General features: G+C 40.4%; 2 protein-coding genes across 2 annotated transcripts; both read left to right on the forward strand.

Annotated features, from left to right (window-relative positions):
* Positions 1-387: 387 nt before the first annotated feature.
* On the forward strand, positions 388-10,097 carry ska3 (spindle and kinetochore associated complex subunit 3). The gene is made up of 11 exons (XM_073473721.1): positions 388-567; positions 675-736; positions 2,164-2,335; positions 2,524-2,962; positions 3,093-3,154; positions 3,778-3,968; positions 4,211-4,414; positions 4,674-4,865; positions 5,045-5,124; positions 6,043-6,182; positions 9,518-10,097. Exons 1-11 carry the CDS (start codon positions 450-452, stop codon positions 9,673-9,675), a joined length of 1,818 nt encoding a protein of 605 aa, XP_073329822.1. The 5' UTR covers positions 388-449; the 3' UTR covers positions 9,676-10,097.
* A 719-nt stretch (positions 10,098-10,816) lies between these two features.
* Positions 10,817-15,998, forward strand: LOC141002600 (uncharacterized). Its single transcript, XM_073473958.1, has 2 exons — positions 10,817-11,711; positions 14,638-15,998. Exons 1-2 carry the CDS (start codon positions 11,534-11,536, stop codon positions 15,996-15,998), a joined length of 1,539 nt encoding a protein of 512 aa, XP_073330059.1. The 5' UTR covers positions 10,817-11,533.
* Positions 15,999-17,306: the final 1,308 nt, after the last annotated feature.

The following is a 17,306-nucleotide window of genomic DNA, read 5'->3' on the forward strand; positions in this document are numbered from 1 at the left end:
TATGGTAAGGCTTCTTTTTTTTGTTGTTGTTGTAAAGACTAGATTGAGTTGTTAGTATTTTGGCCATGGTGGTTGCCTTTGCTGCTGAGTTGGAATGGAAATCCGAGAGAATAAAAAGGGGTTGTTGTGAGAAAGCAGTTTTTGACTTGTTGTTGTAGGAGAGGCTTTCAGATGCTTTTTTTTTTTTTGTCACAGAGGCGAATAAAAGTTGGGGAAAAACTTTTGACTTTTTAAAATCTGGACTAGATGGTCTTCTTTTCCATCCAGTAGATGGCGATAGTGCAACATCTTTGAACACCAACGAAGAAGAAGAGTCCGCTTCCGCTTTTGGCGCCAAAATCAAAAAGTGTTTTCCTGTTGGCGGAGAGCCGAGGAGGTAAACAAACGCTGGTGTGAGTGTAGGATCTGGTTTGAGAGGATTGTGGCATAGTTCGGACTCTTACCTGAAAATGGACCCAACGTCACGGTTCTTTACCAAGCTGAGAAAGCTGGCGGTGACTCTAGAGTCAGAAACGGCCCAGCTCCAGCACACGTTTGACAACAGAAACAAAGACGACGGTGACAGCGGTGAGTGACGCACTGACAAGCCAGCCTGATGTTGGGACACTGTTCAGCATGTATATAATATGTGGACAGTGTGTCCATGTGTCAGTACGAGTTTCTTCTTGTTGCAGAAGCGACAGCGAGAGGGATGAGAGCATTACACGAGCTGAGCTCTGAAGTCGGGACCCTAAAGGTACGGTGATGTCATGACCTGTGCACCAAACTCTGTTCATTAAACTGATACTTTAAGGGAGCTTGGTTTAACGGCATAAACAAACGTGACACATTTTGGTTACCACATTCCCAACAGCCTCATGGGTCAAATGCACAAAAGTGTTGTCAAAGTGTGGTGAAGTGTTTCTACATGTTTTATAACCGCCCGCTAGCATGTTGGATGTGACAGTTGGTCAGTTAAAGCTGACATTTAATTTCAAAACACTGGTTCTCCACCAACCTGCAATCTAACACTATAACCTTTAACAATATAGTTACATAGTGAAGCTTTTTAATGAATGCTGCCAGAGTCTAACCAACGCATTCATTATTATTGTTATTATTAGTAGCAGTAGTAGTTGTTCTTGTAGTACTTTTTAGGTAAATACATTGTTTGTGGCAGTAAAATAAATAGTACAGATTGTTTGTAAAGAATAAATAATTTCCTCATTAAGCACCATAAAGAATATCAGCTTTTAAAATGTATTATGCAGCCTTTTTAGTGAAAAATATTATCACATACATAGGGCTGGGCAATATATACGATATATATATAGAGACTATATAACGTCTTGGATTTTGGATGTCATTATATTATGATATGTCATATGTAGGTGTCGACAATACGACTTTTTCAGAGCCGATAACGATTTTTAGAAATCATGGAGACTGAAAACGGATATTTGGGATCAAGTACTGTTATTAAGTACAGCTTTCAGTTACTTTACTTGGGTATTTCCTTTTTCTGCTGCTTTATATTTCCTCTTCCTTTCTGATTTCATACATTTAGTTACTAGTTACTTTGCAGATTCAGATTACTCAGTGTTTATAGGCTATGAATTGTGGCATGTTACCAATCAGATCAGAGTGTTGTGAGAGGGACATTGTGTGAGAGCATGCTGAATCAGAGCCAAAGTAGCACATTTTTAAATTAGTTTATTTTATCAGCAGTCTGACGGAAAAATGCTGAATCTCGGCCCAATAATTGTCCGGGGCCGATAATCGTCATAAGTGTTCCTGCATTTGAAGGCTGCATTACAGTAAATGATGTCATTTTCTGAACGTACCAGACTGTTCTAATATTTGTCTTTACCCACTTAGTCATTATATCCACATTACTGATGATTATTGACAAAAAGCCTCATTGTGTTAGTATTTTGTGAAAGTACCAATAGACATCCCTACAGTATTTGGTCAAAAATATTTGATTTTGTTGCCCAGTCCTAACATTTATGAAGTGCTTTTGAGAAGATTTCAAAATCGCAATGTATATATCGTGTATCACAATATGACCTAAAAGTATTGTGATTTTTTTTAAGGCCATACCCTACACATGCACTTTAAATCTGGGAGCCTGTTAACTTTTGAAAGGAAGGCAATTATCATCTCTGGCTTGTCCTCGTACAGGGGCAGTTACAGGAACAGTTGACTCAGCAGAAAGCACGGGATAATGAGGTGAGCAGCTTCATTAAGGCTTGTAGAGTGATGCAGCAGAAGGTCACTCAGGACATCCAAGCAATGAGGGAACTTTGTGAAAAATATGGTTACCAACCTCCCCGAGACACCCAGACACAAACCAGTAAGTAATGAAATAAGCTGTAACACACAGTCAACCTATTTGTGAAAGTTAAAGCTATGTTTATGAACAGTATACTATGTACCTTTAGTAGTTAAGATTAATTGTCAGCTGTTCAAAACTATAAGCTAAAGGATACAGGATTCATAAAAAAATGTTTTTATGTCTTTTATTGTGACTCACCTACACAGGGGCCACAGGTCAGCAGTCAGATGCTGGAAATGAGGAAGCAGATGAGTCAGCAGGAGAAGAAGGGGAAAGCCAGGAGGAGGCTGGAGATGATCCCTCTTCATCGTCTCCCAAAGCGGGACCACCACCCGTCACTGACGTTCTGCGAACCCCACAGCTCTCTGACTTCGGCCTGTCTGAGATGCATCTGAAGAGAGCTATGGCTGGGGCAGAGTGGTGCTCTGAAGTGCCCCCTATGCCGGAGATGAGGCTCCCTCCCCCATCACTCAACATGCCTGCATCGCCACCCATGCCCATAACTCCTAAATGTGCCCTGCGGATGGATGAGGAGGAGGTGCAGACACCCCAGATGCATGACTTTGGCATCTCAGAGCACACTATGTGTCTGCTCAACGACTTCACTATGGATCTGTTACAGAAGAAAATTGACAAGCCCCCAAGGTAGAGCATAATGTGCTTTACATAATCCATACAGTATATGACATTTATTGACCTCTACTGGCAACATGCAGCAGTACTGTTAGAGATCTTTCAAGAGTCTATTCTTATTATGTGTATTCTTCTTAAACAGACCATCACAAGACATACCTGTACCACCAGTGAACTCACTAATGGAGAGTTTGCAGGCTAAAGGTATGGAACTGTTACAGCTCATAAAACTTTCCAGGTTTTACTTTCATCTTGTTTTTCTTCTGCATTTCCAAACTGCTCCACAACTTGGGCTTGGTGTCATTTGTAATTTTGTATACTCGTGCCAGCTCAATACCTGTGTTTTGGTACCAGAACAACAACTTTATTACATGACATTGAGAAATTAGTTAACAAGACTACAAACGGGACCAGACATTTGATACCAGGTTTTGATTCTCACTTTTTTTTTTTTTTTTTTTTTTTACCAGGCCTTGTCACAGCAATCTTTTCCCCATTTTATCTCAATGCTCTACTTTTCTACAGTAAACATTGACTGTTTGTAATTAGGCTGGACCAGATGTGTAACATTACATTGCAAAAAAAAAAACAAAGATTTTTTTTTTTAAAAGATACCTTGGTTTTTTATATATGAGAAATAAATATTAAATGTACTAAAAACATGACATGAGTATTACTGAGGATGTCACAGCTGCTTTTAGAGGATTTTCAGAAAACCTGCACTTCAAGAAAAAAACAGACATAATACCACTAATAAATGTACATAAATGCCACCATCCTCCTTGCAAAAAATATGTCATTCTATCCCTTTATATCACATTGTTCAGACAACATGGAGTCTCCAGAGCTGCCTGTGTTTTGCACCCCGGGGCTTAAAATCAAAAAGACAAACGGTCACTGCTCGCCACCCACACAAGGGAATGGTGACCCAGAACCCTCCACGAGCAACCAGCCTACCACCCCAGATGTTCCAGTTTTTCAAACCCCATACGTGAACCGAATGGTCAGCACCAAAAAGGTACAATGAATGAATGTGTGCACATGGAACATTTATTTGATGATATAACTTCTCTCTTTCTTACTTGTGGGTCTTAATAGTCAAATGTTCCCCCTGGGTGATCAATAAGAATGATCTTATCTTAAAGGTGGTTTTAAGCTATACTAATGTGATAAAAATATATTTTTTTATTTACTTATCCAGACTTGCTGATCAGAGAAACTTTTAGCTCAGAGTTTGTGCCTTTCTGCATGTCTTCACAGAGTGCTCAGCAGCCTGACCCCATCAACATACAAACAGATGACGATAGCCAAACTTTCAAACTTCAGATGTCTCCTCGTAACAGATCAATCAACTCCAAGCGCTCCTGGGAATACAATGTGCCAGAGATGTCCATCTCGGGTGAGGAGGACCAGATGCCAGAGATGCCAAAGCTGGAGTTTGCTTTGGACAATTATTTACAAAATGTAAGACAAAAATTCACCACAGTTTTATCTGAAGGTTGTTGTAATTTCTAAAGTAAAGTATGACAAATCATTGTGTGGTTAAATGTGGTTTACAGACCAATCAGAATACACTAGAGGAATATAAAGTCAGGAAATGGCAAAATAAGTAATAAATAACGACTTTTGACTCCTGTACAATGATATAAAGACTTCATATTTAAAGATAAACTTCTTTATTAACTGTTTGCCTGCAGTCTTACGTGTCTTATATTCACTCCAGAAAAGTGCCAAAATGCTGAAGAAGACCAGTGAGCATGAAAAGGTGACCAAGGAGCCTACTGTTAATAGTCTGGAGCTGGACGGACCAACCCAGGAGTTCAGTTTGGGAACACCTCGCCTCAGGATGGACTTCGGAGACCCCAGCACACCAGAAATGCCAGAACTCAGCTCAGTTACACAGGACATCTGTAAAGTGTGTACCTCGAGTTTTTAGATTGATTTACATGCCTTCAAGCTACTTCTGGTTTTATCTCATGACCAAAAAGAAAAACAACTTTGACATATTATCCAAAACCAACTTTACAATATGTCAAATTCAACTTTCCTGCCACACTCCTTCTGTGTTTTTATGATTTTTCTTTTCTTTTGTAGCTTGTGTCTCAGGCTCAGTTGAAGAGGACTGCCATGGCCATTGTGCACCCAAATGTCAAGGCTGACAAATATAAAAGCAGGTAAAGTATCTCAGAAAACCACTTATTTCTAACCAGGGATTGATCCATTTTAAAGAAACATTCGGTATAGGAGGCAAAACCTTCGCTAAAGACATTTTAATTGGAATCTCCCCACTAAAGTTGCAAGATTCAAGGTAGTTGTCACATGCTCAGAGATACAAAAAGTAAAACCTGCAGTGAATTGAAGCAGGTTCTCAGTTACTGTGCAGGAATATCAAAGTGATCATAAATAGAATAAAATATATATAAAATGCAAGCTGAAACTATACACCCAAGGCTTCAAGATCAGTTGATCTTTTTTGGATGTATCTGCTGACCTGCAGGCTCCTAAAGTCCACCACTGTTACCTTTGCTGACATTCAGGGTCAGGATCTTTAACGCGCAGCCCTGTGCCAGATTGTCTAACTAGTTCTGGTAAGCCTGTTCATTGTTGGTGGTGATCAGGCCTCCTACCACTGTGTCGTCTGTGAATTTGAGGATAGAGGTGGAGATAAGGGTTAATGAGCCGAAAGGGATGGCTCCTTGTCTGAACCACCTGCGGCCCAGTGGTGAGGAAGTTGTGGACCCAGTTGCACAATGGGATGTTCAGTTCTCAGATCCTCGTCTTTGTGGACGTACCTTCGTGCAGATCAGACAAGATCAGACTGCTACTGAGTCGAAGAAAATAATACTAATTATGACATTCAGGGACTTAGTATCATTTATATTTATTTTTTTTTTTTTTACATTTGGGAATTTTTAGAGGGTTAGTTTTGTCAATCCTGTCTGTTTCAAATAAGAATGGATGTTTATTTCTTTCCACAAACTGTCTTTATTTGTGCTGTCCTAAAAATCATACATGCCTTTATTTTATTTTTTTTGTTATTGTTTTTTTTTTTTTTTTAAGATTTTAATTGTGACATGTTCTATCCCATCCAGTCCTCTTGCCAAAGCCGTGAGTGTGTCTGTGGTGTCGGAGAGTGAGTTCCAGAGTTTACCAAGCTACCTGAGGCAGATGACTCTGCCCAACCTCAACCAGACAATCCACAACATCAACAAATTCATAGCAGAGTGGCCAGGTCAGTGCTACAGTTCACTTATGATTAAAGTTAATTAATAAGTATATTGTCTAAATATATTGTTGTTGAAAGTCAGAGGATTCATTAAAAAAAAACAATGCATTACATTGCATACATAATGTTTATCTTGTGCTTTGGATACATCAGAATGATAAGTCGGATGTCAGAGTGAGAAATTTTCTGAGACACAAATGACCATTAATCTTGTTACCAGGTTAGAAATAAGAGATGTTGTGTCAGTCAACAGGAACACCTCGTTAAGATGACTAAATTGACAACACAACGATGCCTTGTTTGGTGTAGAAATGAATATTTTCCATACTTTCTTATTTATCGTCCGTTTATTGTTTTGAAGTTACTGCCCAGCTTTGTTTGTTAAGCTCCAAAACATCCATGTTCAAATTTTAGTTTAGAGTTTAGAAATAATGTCCCTACTGTCAGGTTTTCTGGACCACGAAGGCAGTGTCTCAAATATGCCAGTTGAACTGGAAATCATCAACTCAACAGGTTTACTTTATTGGATTGGAGGAGCACTTAGTATCCTGTATTATGTGGACATTGTTTCACATTTAAAAGAAAAGCTGATGTTATGATTAATGCTAATAGAAATGTTTTATTAGTTGGACTGTTGACGTCGGTCAATTAACAGCAATGGTTTCCACTAGAGCCCGACCAATATGGGATTTTTGAGACCGATACTGATTTAAGAGGGTAAAAAGCCACCGATTGCTGGGATGGCGGCCAATATTCTGAATTAGACCTTTTCTATGTGGATTGTGTACAGTTAATTTTAACTGATCATAAAGTATATTGTACATACAAAATACTGATCTGAAAAGTAACTATCAACTATAGCTGTCAAATAATACATGCAGTGGAGTAAAAAGTACAATATTTCCCTCTGAAGTGTCGTGGAGTGGAAAAAGTAGCAGAAAATGGTATTGAAATACTGGAGTACAATTTACAGGTACTTTGTACACTTACTTGAGAACAGTACTTGAGTAAATGTACTTGGTTACATTCCACCACTGCTCTCTACTAAACCACTCATCCTCTATCAAGCTGGCTATGACATTCACGCTGCAGATTTGTTCCAATTCTGAACCATTATTTCAGTGAATTAGACTCCAATCAGAAAAGCCTATTTGTTGACTATCAATACATGTCATTTTTAGCAATATTTCACTGTTAACATTTAGCATTAACGAGTATGATAAGCTCATTGTCACAGAGAGCAAATGATAGGGACGTTGTTTATTTACTTTCCATCAAATGGACTCAAAACACTGCACAGTCTTCTGCTGAACTGCTGAAAGATGCTCAGATGCTTATAGCTTGACCTTTGAATCTGCTATGTTACTACTGAACTGACAAACTCTAGCTGGCAAGCTACCTCATTAACATGGCAACATGTGATAAGCATAAGATGATGACGGTTGTCAGAGGAGAGTAAAATATGGGCACGTTGTTTATATAATTTCCAGTACTGCATCTCACCACCTAGCTCTTGGGTAACAATATAACGTTAAATAAACACCCAGTACTTGTCTCAGATGCAAACCACCAAAAGATGCTTTCCTTTCAATCTGTGTTACTGACTGACATGACCGTACTATAGCTGGCTAGCTAGCTACCTTTGCTAACATTAGCAAGCAGATGTCATATAAGCATGACTGACATGACGCTTGGGACAGGGTTAACATTATATTGAAATGGAAACGATGGCGTCATTGTTTCTTAAAATTCGAAAATGTATTTCACTGACAAACCATATCAGCACATATCACAACACATATACTGCAAAACCAAGATAACTGTAATAGGCCCATTTAAGGGCCATATCGGCCAATAAAATTCACAGAGCGATAAATCGGTCGGCTCTAGTTTCCACTTGCATAAGCTCTAAATCAATACAACCAGGTGTTGATCTTGGTTATGTTTGCATTATAGAAGACCATGTTGTGTAGTCCTTTGTACTGACTGTATGCATATGGTATTAAATGCAATGGGCTGCCCATGCCACTCAATGACCAGTGCTCCTCCACAGCCTGAGTCAAGCCGTAACCATGAAAGTAGAATACACAGTATCTCATGTAGTTCATTAATTTAAAAGAATCTGATAGCGACGCATGACTATTTAATCTTTGGAGTCAATTTACACCACAGGGCTGTATTACATGGTATCTGTGATATCACACTAGCCGGTGTAAACTCACTGCACTCATATGTGTAACTAGTAGCAGGCATAAACCACATCAACTCGATCAATAAACTACTATAGCAACCGGTCATGGCCCAAAGAGGGCCGCCTACACCTTGTTACAACTTTTAACTGTACCTCAGGAGGTAGGGTGGGTTGTCCAGTAATCGGAACGTCGCTGATTCAGATCCCCGGCTGTCGAAGTATCCTTGAGCAAGATACTGAACCCCAAATTGCACCTTGCATGGCAACCTCTGAATGTATGTGAGAATGAGTGAATGTGACAAGTGTTGTCAGGCGCTTTGAGCTGCAGTTGACTGGTAAAGCGCTGTAAAGGCTCGAGTGGTGAGGTCATTTCACCTTGGGATTTGGTTTACGTCCAACAACCACAGTGCAAGTCAAGGAGAATGCATGTGGTCATGTAAATTGCTGCATTTTCTTCCATATGGTGCATGCTATAAGTGATATCATGTAATTAACTTAGTGACAATGAGTGGCCTAAAGGTGCTGTCAGAAAGAAAACCTGTGACATCAATATAAAATAAAACTGAACAAAGTTAATGATTACAAATTGGATAAGGATGAGACACAGTAGATAAGATTTACTTTTGTATGATGGCAAACTTTGACCACAATAAATTGCAGTTAAAACTATTTTATTATCTCAAATTACAAACTGTCACATAATGGCTATAATTAATGGGGTACTGACAGATAATGGTCCAACAAGAACATTTGGAGTAGATAAATGGTCCTGCTGTCAGGTGTGCTGCTATGGAACTGTCTCAGCAGATGTTGCCCATAGCAACAGAATGTACGACTGAAATTGGTAGTAATTTGAGTGGATTCCCAGTTTAACATTTATTTGTCTGTAATATGTTTTCGAATAGAAAATAACCTCCCGTCACTCAAAACCCAGTCAAGACACCAAAACAAGGGGATGCCTCCAGTTGAAGCACATAAAAGCAAATATTTGTTGGTCTACTGGTATACTCACAAACGATCTCATTAACAAGAAGTACAATGAGAAACAAAACAACATGGGACCTATTAAGAGCACTTTTTGGCAGCTGTCTGATGCATCTAACTGTTCTGTTCTGTTCTGTTCTGTTCTGTTCTGTGGCGCCCTCTGCAGGAGAAAAGACAGAGCTTCAGATGGAGGAGCTGAGGCGGATTACCAATGTTGGAACAAAGACTCCTGTGTACCTCCTCTGTCTGACTGAGCTCAAGAGGCTGACACATGTGGGAGGAGCCAGGGACACCTCTGTATACAAACTGTGCACACGCAGCTAAAGTTTGCTCGGACACATCAGAGTTTGTCCGATTGGGAGCCCAAGCATAGTCTCCTGCCTGTAAAAACCTGCCTGTACCTCCATCTTTGACTTACTGAAATGCTGATCTTTGGTTAACTATTATGCTTTTAACGATATATCTACACTGCAAAAAGAAGACTTAACAAGAGGAATCCTGACTGATTAACTTTACCAGAGAAAGCAGGCATGCAGACTTTTGTATTTAGATTGTAAATAGTTCTGATGCATGGACAGTCAATAATTTGTCCTTCTGTAGTGTTATTCTGGTTTCAAACTGACCTGTGATAAAATCATAATACATTATTGCACATAATGCATGAATAAGCTCAAGAAAGACTATTAACAGTGTAGCATATTAAAAACACATATTCATGTATTAGCATACTAAAAGTTTAATTAATGGCTCAGTGTAAGTGTGTGACCTGAACTCCATGCAGCAGTAATAATTAAGGCGAGAAAAATCCCTCTATGGCCCCAGTACAATTGACTTCCAGCAACCAGAGGGGGACCCTGACTTTAAGAATTCTGTCATATAAAAATGTAAATATGCACACAATAGTTTGAATCAACAGATATTTGATATTCAGAAATGTGAACTTCTACAATTCAATGATGACTGGGCAAACTCCATCCGTTAATGGAGATCATGTGATACACTGGAAAGATTCAGAACAGCTGCTAATCTATTTTGTGGTAGGGGTTATTTTATCAACCTCTGTTTACAGGGCAGAGTACTTTCTATCTCAATCGCTGTATGACATAGCATCAAGACTGTCCTTTCATGGGCCCCACTGAGGGGCCTGGTTCAGAACATGAACAGCCCTTGAACAAGAGTACAGAGTACAGCTGTTGTCCGAATACTTTTGGCCATATAGTCTATATAAACTTTGTTCTTTAAAGGGGCACTATGTAGTTTTGGAGATAAAATTCTAACTCAAAATTTTAATATTTACAATATTAATGATGTAATAATACAAACTCATATTTTTATTTTTAAATAACTGAATAAACAAGCTTTTCTCAGAGGAAAATAAGGTCCCCAGAACACTGTTTGAAGCTAGAACGGTGTCAGGGTCCGCCACATATAAACAAAGTAAGATAGTATGAAATTGTGTTGTCCTTTAAGGTCAGTTTGTTTATTCAGTTTACTTTGTTTGGGCATAAAAATCCAGGCAATGAAGATCTTTCTCTTCTGCTTAAAAATTCTTCCCCTAAACTACATAGTGCACCTTTTAATAATGTAATTGTACAGCGGCAAAAATGATAAAACTATATTTAAAAAAAAAAAAAAAAAAAAAACTTCCTTCTTGCACAGCATTTAAAGTTGTGTTGGTGCTTTAGATGATGAGCAGAATCACTGCTGTCTGCTGTGAATGAAAGCCACATGATGTGTATCTGTTCTTTCCTCGTTAGCTCCACTCAGGTCCAGCACTGTCATCAGGTAACCAGGGTAACGTCAGCGAGTTGTAGCATCTAGCTAATCATCTCCGTTATGCTAGCCGAACCGCTGTGCTAATGTTTTCTGCGGCTGCGACCTCTTCAGTTCCTCTGTACAGACTCCTGAAACCAAACATGCTTCACATTTTAATGGTTTTCACGATATCTGCGTTGGTTAACTTTAATTCCACACCGTTTGCTCTGATGCAGCACCGCGTGAGTTAGGATCGCATTTCAGTGACGTCGCCCTAAAATGATCCAATTAGATCGCTGGATGCAAACGACCGTTGGTGACGCTACAGCAGTTTTTTTTCTCCCACCCACTGGTCGTCCACCATTTTGGGAGTCAAAACAGCCAACAAATAGCAGCGCACACTTCCACGCTTCTCCGTAGCCTTACTATGGTTCACACATGTGTGGTGGCAGGCTGTAGGAACAGAAGGACACCGGGCACCACCTTATCTTTCTACCGTTTCCCCCGGGACCCCGACAGGAAGCAGCGCTGGATAGCTGCTGTGAATCGAGAGGGCTGGGTGCCGAACGACGGCAGTCGGCTGTGTAGTACTCACTTCATCTCAGGTACTGTGTGAGTGCAGAGCAGGGCTGGAACAAGAAGTCTCACGGTTTGTTTTGATCCGGGTCAGATTAATGTTGCTGGAACTTCACATAGAGATATTTCTTTAGAGATATAGATAGTTTTGATGTGGGTACGTTATTATTAGTAAATATGTAATTTAGTGGGGACAGTCATCATAGTGGCGTAATTACAATGGGTGGTACATTTGATTAATACGTAAATGTTTTCCAAACTATGGAGTCCTGTTCATTATCGATTCCAGTTTTTATTATTTTATTAGTCAGTAATTAACAGAAGTTATCAGAACCAAACTGACGTCATAAACTTAGCCTAGCTTACTTTGACGATCAACGAAGAACCTCAAAGCAATTAGTTTAAGGAAGAAAACCAAATGTATTTGCAGTTGTGAGTCCTAAAGTATAAAGATTAATTGATAATCGAACTTAAACTTGATTTGTTGCGAAAGGTACTTGCATTTCATTAATCCAAATGTCGGGACCTGTGCCAGTTCTGTTTTCAGTTTATTCGGGCGAAAGACTTAAAAGGCTGTTTAGTTAAAGGTTGATTGACACTGCAAACAAATAGGGGGCAGCAAATCAGCGGTTTAGCAGCTAACTGTATTTTCTTTATGCATCCATGGCTGTAGTTGCTATTAGCTAGTTAGCTCAGTTTGCCATGCAGCTAGCTTACTACAAGGGGAGTGTTGGTGTTTACACAGATAGCACAGGAGCTTTGGCCCGCCTGGAGGTTTGATGGCACCAGAACTGGAGCTGGACGAGCAGGCAACAGAACAGGGCTCAGCAGCTGCCAGGATGGTTTGACCTACAATTCTTACATATTGCACCTTTTTAATACTTTAAGGGAATCAAAGCCCAAATAAATTGAAAATGTGTTCATGTTATTATCACACCTCTTTTTTTCATAGTTTACTTTGTCTGGTGTCTGCAAGTTTTTAGTTTCATAGTTGTATTTGCTGTTGTAGATGTATTGTTATTGTGCTCTGATTCCTAATGACTCATATGAAGATATTTCAATTAGGGGTAGACCGATTATCGGCCCTGGAAGATTATCGGGGCTGATATTCAGCATTTTCTGATTCTCTGTATCTGTGATTTTTCTGTCGGATTGGTCAAATAAACTAATTTAAAAATCTGTTACTTTGGCTCTGATGCAACATCCTCTCACACAATGTCCACAACACAATTAATAGCCTGTAAACACTGAGTAATCAGAATCTGCAAAGTAACTAGTAACTAAATGTATACAATAAATGTAGTGGAGAGGAAGTACAAAGTAGAATAAAGTGGAAATAATCAAGTAAAGCACCTGAAAATTGTACTCAAGAACAGTACTTGTGTAAATTGAAATGAAGTTTATTCCACCACTGATTGTTCATTTTGATACAAAGATTTTCATTTTTACTGCAAATGATTATCTGTCCCAAATACTGGTTTTCAGTCTCCTTCATTTCTAATAATCGGTATCAGCCCTGAAAAAGTCATGTCGGTCAACCCCCTAATTTCTATATTTCCTATCTGTAACACAAGAACAAATAACTCCCACACATTGTTGTCTTCACTTGCGATCAGGCTATAACCTGATGAAGGTCTGTGTACCCAAACGTTGTTACTGTATTTTTCAATGAATGCATTATATGAATTTTTAAGCCGTTAACCAATAATTACCTGCTTCTCCAGATAGCGATAAGTTTACCAATGATTTCACACTTTTATATTTTAAAAATAATTTAATCAACTCTACATTTATTTACACCAAAGGGTAAGAAAGACTAAGAAGTAATGAGCAAATATGGATGATTTAATATTCAGGTAAGATGTACCTTTACTGATTTGAAATTCTTTTTGACACAGCAGCATAAGGGAATAAACAGTGTGCAAACAACAAGAAAGAGCAGCAGCATGAGGTAGGAATCGACTAAGAGAAGAATAAAACTCTACTCAAATAGATAAGATAAAATAGAATAGAAACACGATATACACCAAACCAGAGCATGTTTGGTAAATTGCAATCGTGTTGTCTTCCTCTGAAACTGTTAAAAAATCGACCACACCAGCAACACCATGTTTGGCTCTCTAGTGTACAGCGTGCTACACTTGTTTTTCTTCTCCTTAGTCTTTTTACTTTCTGTATTTTATTACTGTTTGGCAAACCAACTTTAAAGAAGCATACCACCACTGACTGTACTGTGTTTGTTAAGTCAACAAACGCAATTTAGCGTCATGTTACTGATTCACTGATAACCACATACAGCCAACAATATACATTTCCCAATATCGGGCAGATAATTAGTCTGCCGATATATATCCTGCATCCCTGAATTTGTCTTGATTTAAAGTAAGGAGGAAGCTGTGCAGGAGTTTTTGTGCAGATGTTTTGCTCTGTCAGTCTGTAACATGGACAGTGGACAGTGTGGACAGTGTGTCTTCACAACAGAGTAACTGAGAATAAGAAGTTGGATGAGGTTACTGTAATGACTTGGTCCTGTTATGATTAGTTCAGTGTCACACTACTGCCTGTTTCATCAGTATGCTGTTAACTTTAAAGATTGTGTTGCTGCAAAATCATACTTGTGTATAAAACTTATCAAACTAGGGCTTTAATTTTCCATCAGAACAGCCATAATTTGTCACACCCACAAGAACCCTCATTAGACAGATCCTTATCCTAAAACTAGCTCCTAAAAATCTGTTGCTCTTTCAGCTGCTATCAAACTGCTCACTTTGCTCTTTTTGGGTGGGACAATGTACCAGCTTACACAGGGGAAAAAACATGGCTGCTTGCCCACATCAATTTGTCCTGAAACTGTACTGACTAAGTAGACTGGGGGAAGTGCCATAAACAGACCAGTCATTTTTCTTTGTTTTTCAGATTCCTCCCCATTTATAAATTTTTTTCTTCTTTATGCAGGTAAACAGGTGAAGAATCCACGTTCGCCAGACTATGTTCCTTCTGTGTTCACGACAGCTCCCTTATCCCCAGAGATGAAAGAGCCAGGTGCCTTGGAGGTCCTGGACAAGCAGGAAGCTCGTGTGGAGGCGGCCAACGCCTTGTTGTTCCTGCAGGGCCAGGGTAGGTCTGTGGTGGGGGAGCGGGGCCAGGAGGAGCATCCAGTGGAAAAGGAGCAAGAGGCCATAGTGGAGGAAAGTGCATCTTCTTCCCTCAGCACCGATGAAGATGATGACGAGGATGATGAATCTATGAGTGACTGCAAGAAGGGAAGGTTTGCTCAGACGTCTGATGCACCTGTTAACTTTGACGACATCCTAAAAGTCCTCAAAAAGGAGAACCAGGCCCTCAGGGAGTCTGTGGAGAAAATGTCCCTTTCTGAGAGCTCTTTGAGGAACGATGCAGAGAAAGTCAAGTTTTACACCGGTTTACCCAACTACTTTGTCCTGGAGACAGTCATGTGGCTGCTGGCACCTCACATGGACTCGATGAAAAACGTGAAGCTCTCCAAGTTCCAGCAGTTGCTGCTGACACTGATGCGACTCCGTCTGGACCTCCGCAACCAAGACCTGGCCTACCGCTTTGGTGTGAAAGTCGGCACAGTAACCAGGACGGTGCACCAGATGGTGAGTATCATGTCTACCAATCTGGTGCCGACAGCCGTTTTCTGGCCCTCTAGAGCCGAGCTCCGGAAAAACCTGCCGGCAGCTCTGCGCGCCTCCCACCCCAACTGCGCTGTCATCATAGACTGTTTCACTGTGCCCTTTGAGGAGCCGGTTTCCCGGGGCAACCAGCAGCAGCAGCAGCAGCAGCATAGGGTGGTGGCAAGCTCACAGGGGGTGGGGACAAGTTATAATGTGTTAAAGTATCTGATTGGTGTGGCTCCACAAGGTGTTGTCACCTTCGTCTCTAGGGGCGTGCTTGGAAACGTCAGTGACAAAAGCCTGGCTGAGGGCTGCGGCCTTCTGTGCAAGCTCCTCCCAGGCGATGTCGTGTTGGCAAGTCGGGATCTTGACATTGCTGATTCTGTGGCTGCTCGAGGAGCCTTGTTTAAAATCGCCGGCAGTTACCAAGGAGCGGTGTACGAGGGCTCAGAGGGCTCGCCATCGGCTGATTCTTCCCTTGAGACATCGAGTGTGCAGAGGCATGTGGACAGGGTGATCTCCATGGTGAAGCAGAGGTACGCCATGCTCACCGGCCCTGTCGAGAGCCCCTTCACCACAGCCTCTGAGCGCACGTCCAATGTCTCGACCTTTGATAAGATTGTGCAAGTTGCCTGTGCCTTAAACAACCTGTGCATCTCTGCTGCTCCACTAGAGTGACTCATAGACATGCCTAGTGCTTCTTAATGCTGTCAGGCACTTAAGTTCCCTTTACTGCTTTGGACCTTATTCCATGTTCTCCCTGTGTCAACACTACATGATTACTGTAGAAAATTGATTAATCCTAATCCACTTTAATTTACACTTCCAGTGTATTTGTTTCCCTGTTATCTAGGCCAGTGTTTACTCGGAGATAAGAGCACTTCTCTCAAATCCACAAACCACATTGCTAAGATGTGATGTCATCAAGTTATGCAACTCAACTGGCACAGAATGGCAGGCCTGCAACGGATGTTTTTTTTTTTTAATGTGGGCTTTGAATGACAACCGTGTGATTACAATGTACCTTTAGCCATTTGCAAATACTGAGGTATGTAAACTGTTTGGGTGGTGCAGACGATGTTCCCACTAATCCAATCCTGTGCCATGCTGGAGTCTGCAAGTTTTTTAGAGCAGCTGACTTCACTGATTACTCCCTAAACATGCTGTTTTGTTGTTTTCCTGCTTACAAATCAAGAACAATACAAAGTCATATAAAACAAGTTAGAATAAGAACAGCATGCATGGTAGAGCAGCTCACAGATAAGAGTTTTTGCTGCCTGTTCACCATGCAGAATACAAACACACCATGGTTAATGAGGGCTTTGAGGGATTACTGGGTGTAAACTAACCCCCTTTTTTTGGCACTTTCACATGTTTTTGCCTGCCAGCTAGATTTTATGACAATAGAATACAATCACTATGGGATGATTAGCTACCTGTTACCACCCACAGAACAACTTTACTACCATATGGCCAGGGCCTGGTGTTAATTAATCTGCTGTGCTCGCTGGCTTCGTAGAAACAGCTCATTTCCAGGAGTTTTTTCAGCAGTAGCTTCCTAGTTTACTGCAAGGAACATGAAAAGAAGGAAGCGTCGTTACACCACTGAATCTCGCTTTGGGGCCTGACTGGTGACAGCTGTATTGATGTTAGTGGGAGATGCATGAAGAAACACACTTCAACCTAATATAACTTCATTGTATGACTTCTGATGAAGAAATACCTCCAGAAAATGAAAGAACACACTTCAGAGAGGTGATTTTTTTTTACCGACACGTTACATTTTACTCGAATTTGTGTAAGAAAGTCGCCTGTTCACAGTGTCATTGCAGTCTGATAAGCGGAATTAGTCAGACCTGCCGTGTTTGATCATGATATTATCAGCCCTGTCAATCATTTGGGGGGGAAAAATCAGTGGTTAACTTTTTCTATGAAGTGTTGCGTTTCATTTTCTGGAGGCATTTCTTCATCAGAAATCATACAATG

This window comes from Pagrus major, chromosome 9 (genome assembly GCF_040436345.1).
Source record: "Pagrus major chromosome 9, Pma_NU_1.0".
Taxonomy (NCBI): Eukaryota; Metazoa; Chordata; class Actinopteri; order Spariformes; family Sparidae; genus Pagrus; species Pagrus major.

What these genes read in the sequence shown, in the direction of transcription:
- LOC141002600 (XM_073473958.1), top strand. Translation starts at nt 11,534, where the DNA reads ATGGTTCACACATGTGTGGTGGCAGGCTGTAGGAACAGAAGGACACCG. An exon ending in TAGTACTCACTTCATCTCAG is followed by an intron (nt 11,712 to 14,637) that starts GTACTGTGTGAG and finishes TTCTTTATGCAG; the next exon opens with GTAAACAGGTGAAGAATCCA.
- ska3 (XM_073473721.1), top strand. Translation starts at nt 450, where the DNA reads ATGGACCCAACGTCACGGTTCTTTACCAAGCTGAGAAAGCTGGCGGTG. An exon ending in CAAAGACGACGGTGACAGCG is followed by an intron (nt 568 to 674) that starts GTGAGTGACGCA and finishes TTCTTGTTGCAG; the next exon opens with AAGCGACAGCGAGAGGGATG. An exon ending in CTGAAGTCGGGACCCTAAAG is followed by an intron (nt 737 to 2,163) that starts GTACGGTGATGT and finishes GTCCTCGTACAG; the next exon opens with GGGCAGTTACAGGAACAGTT.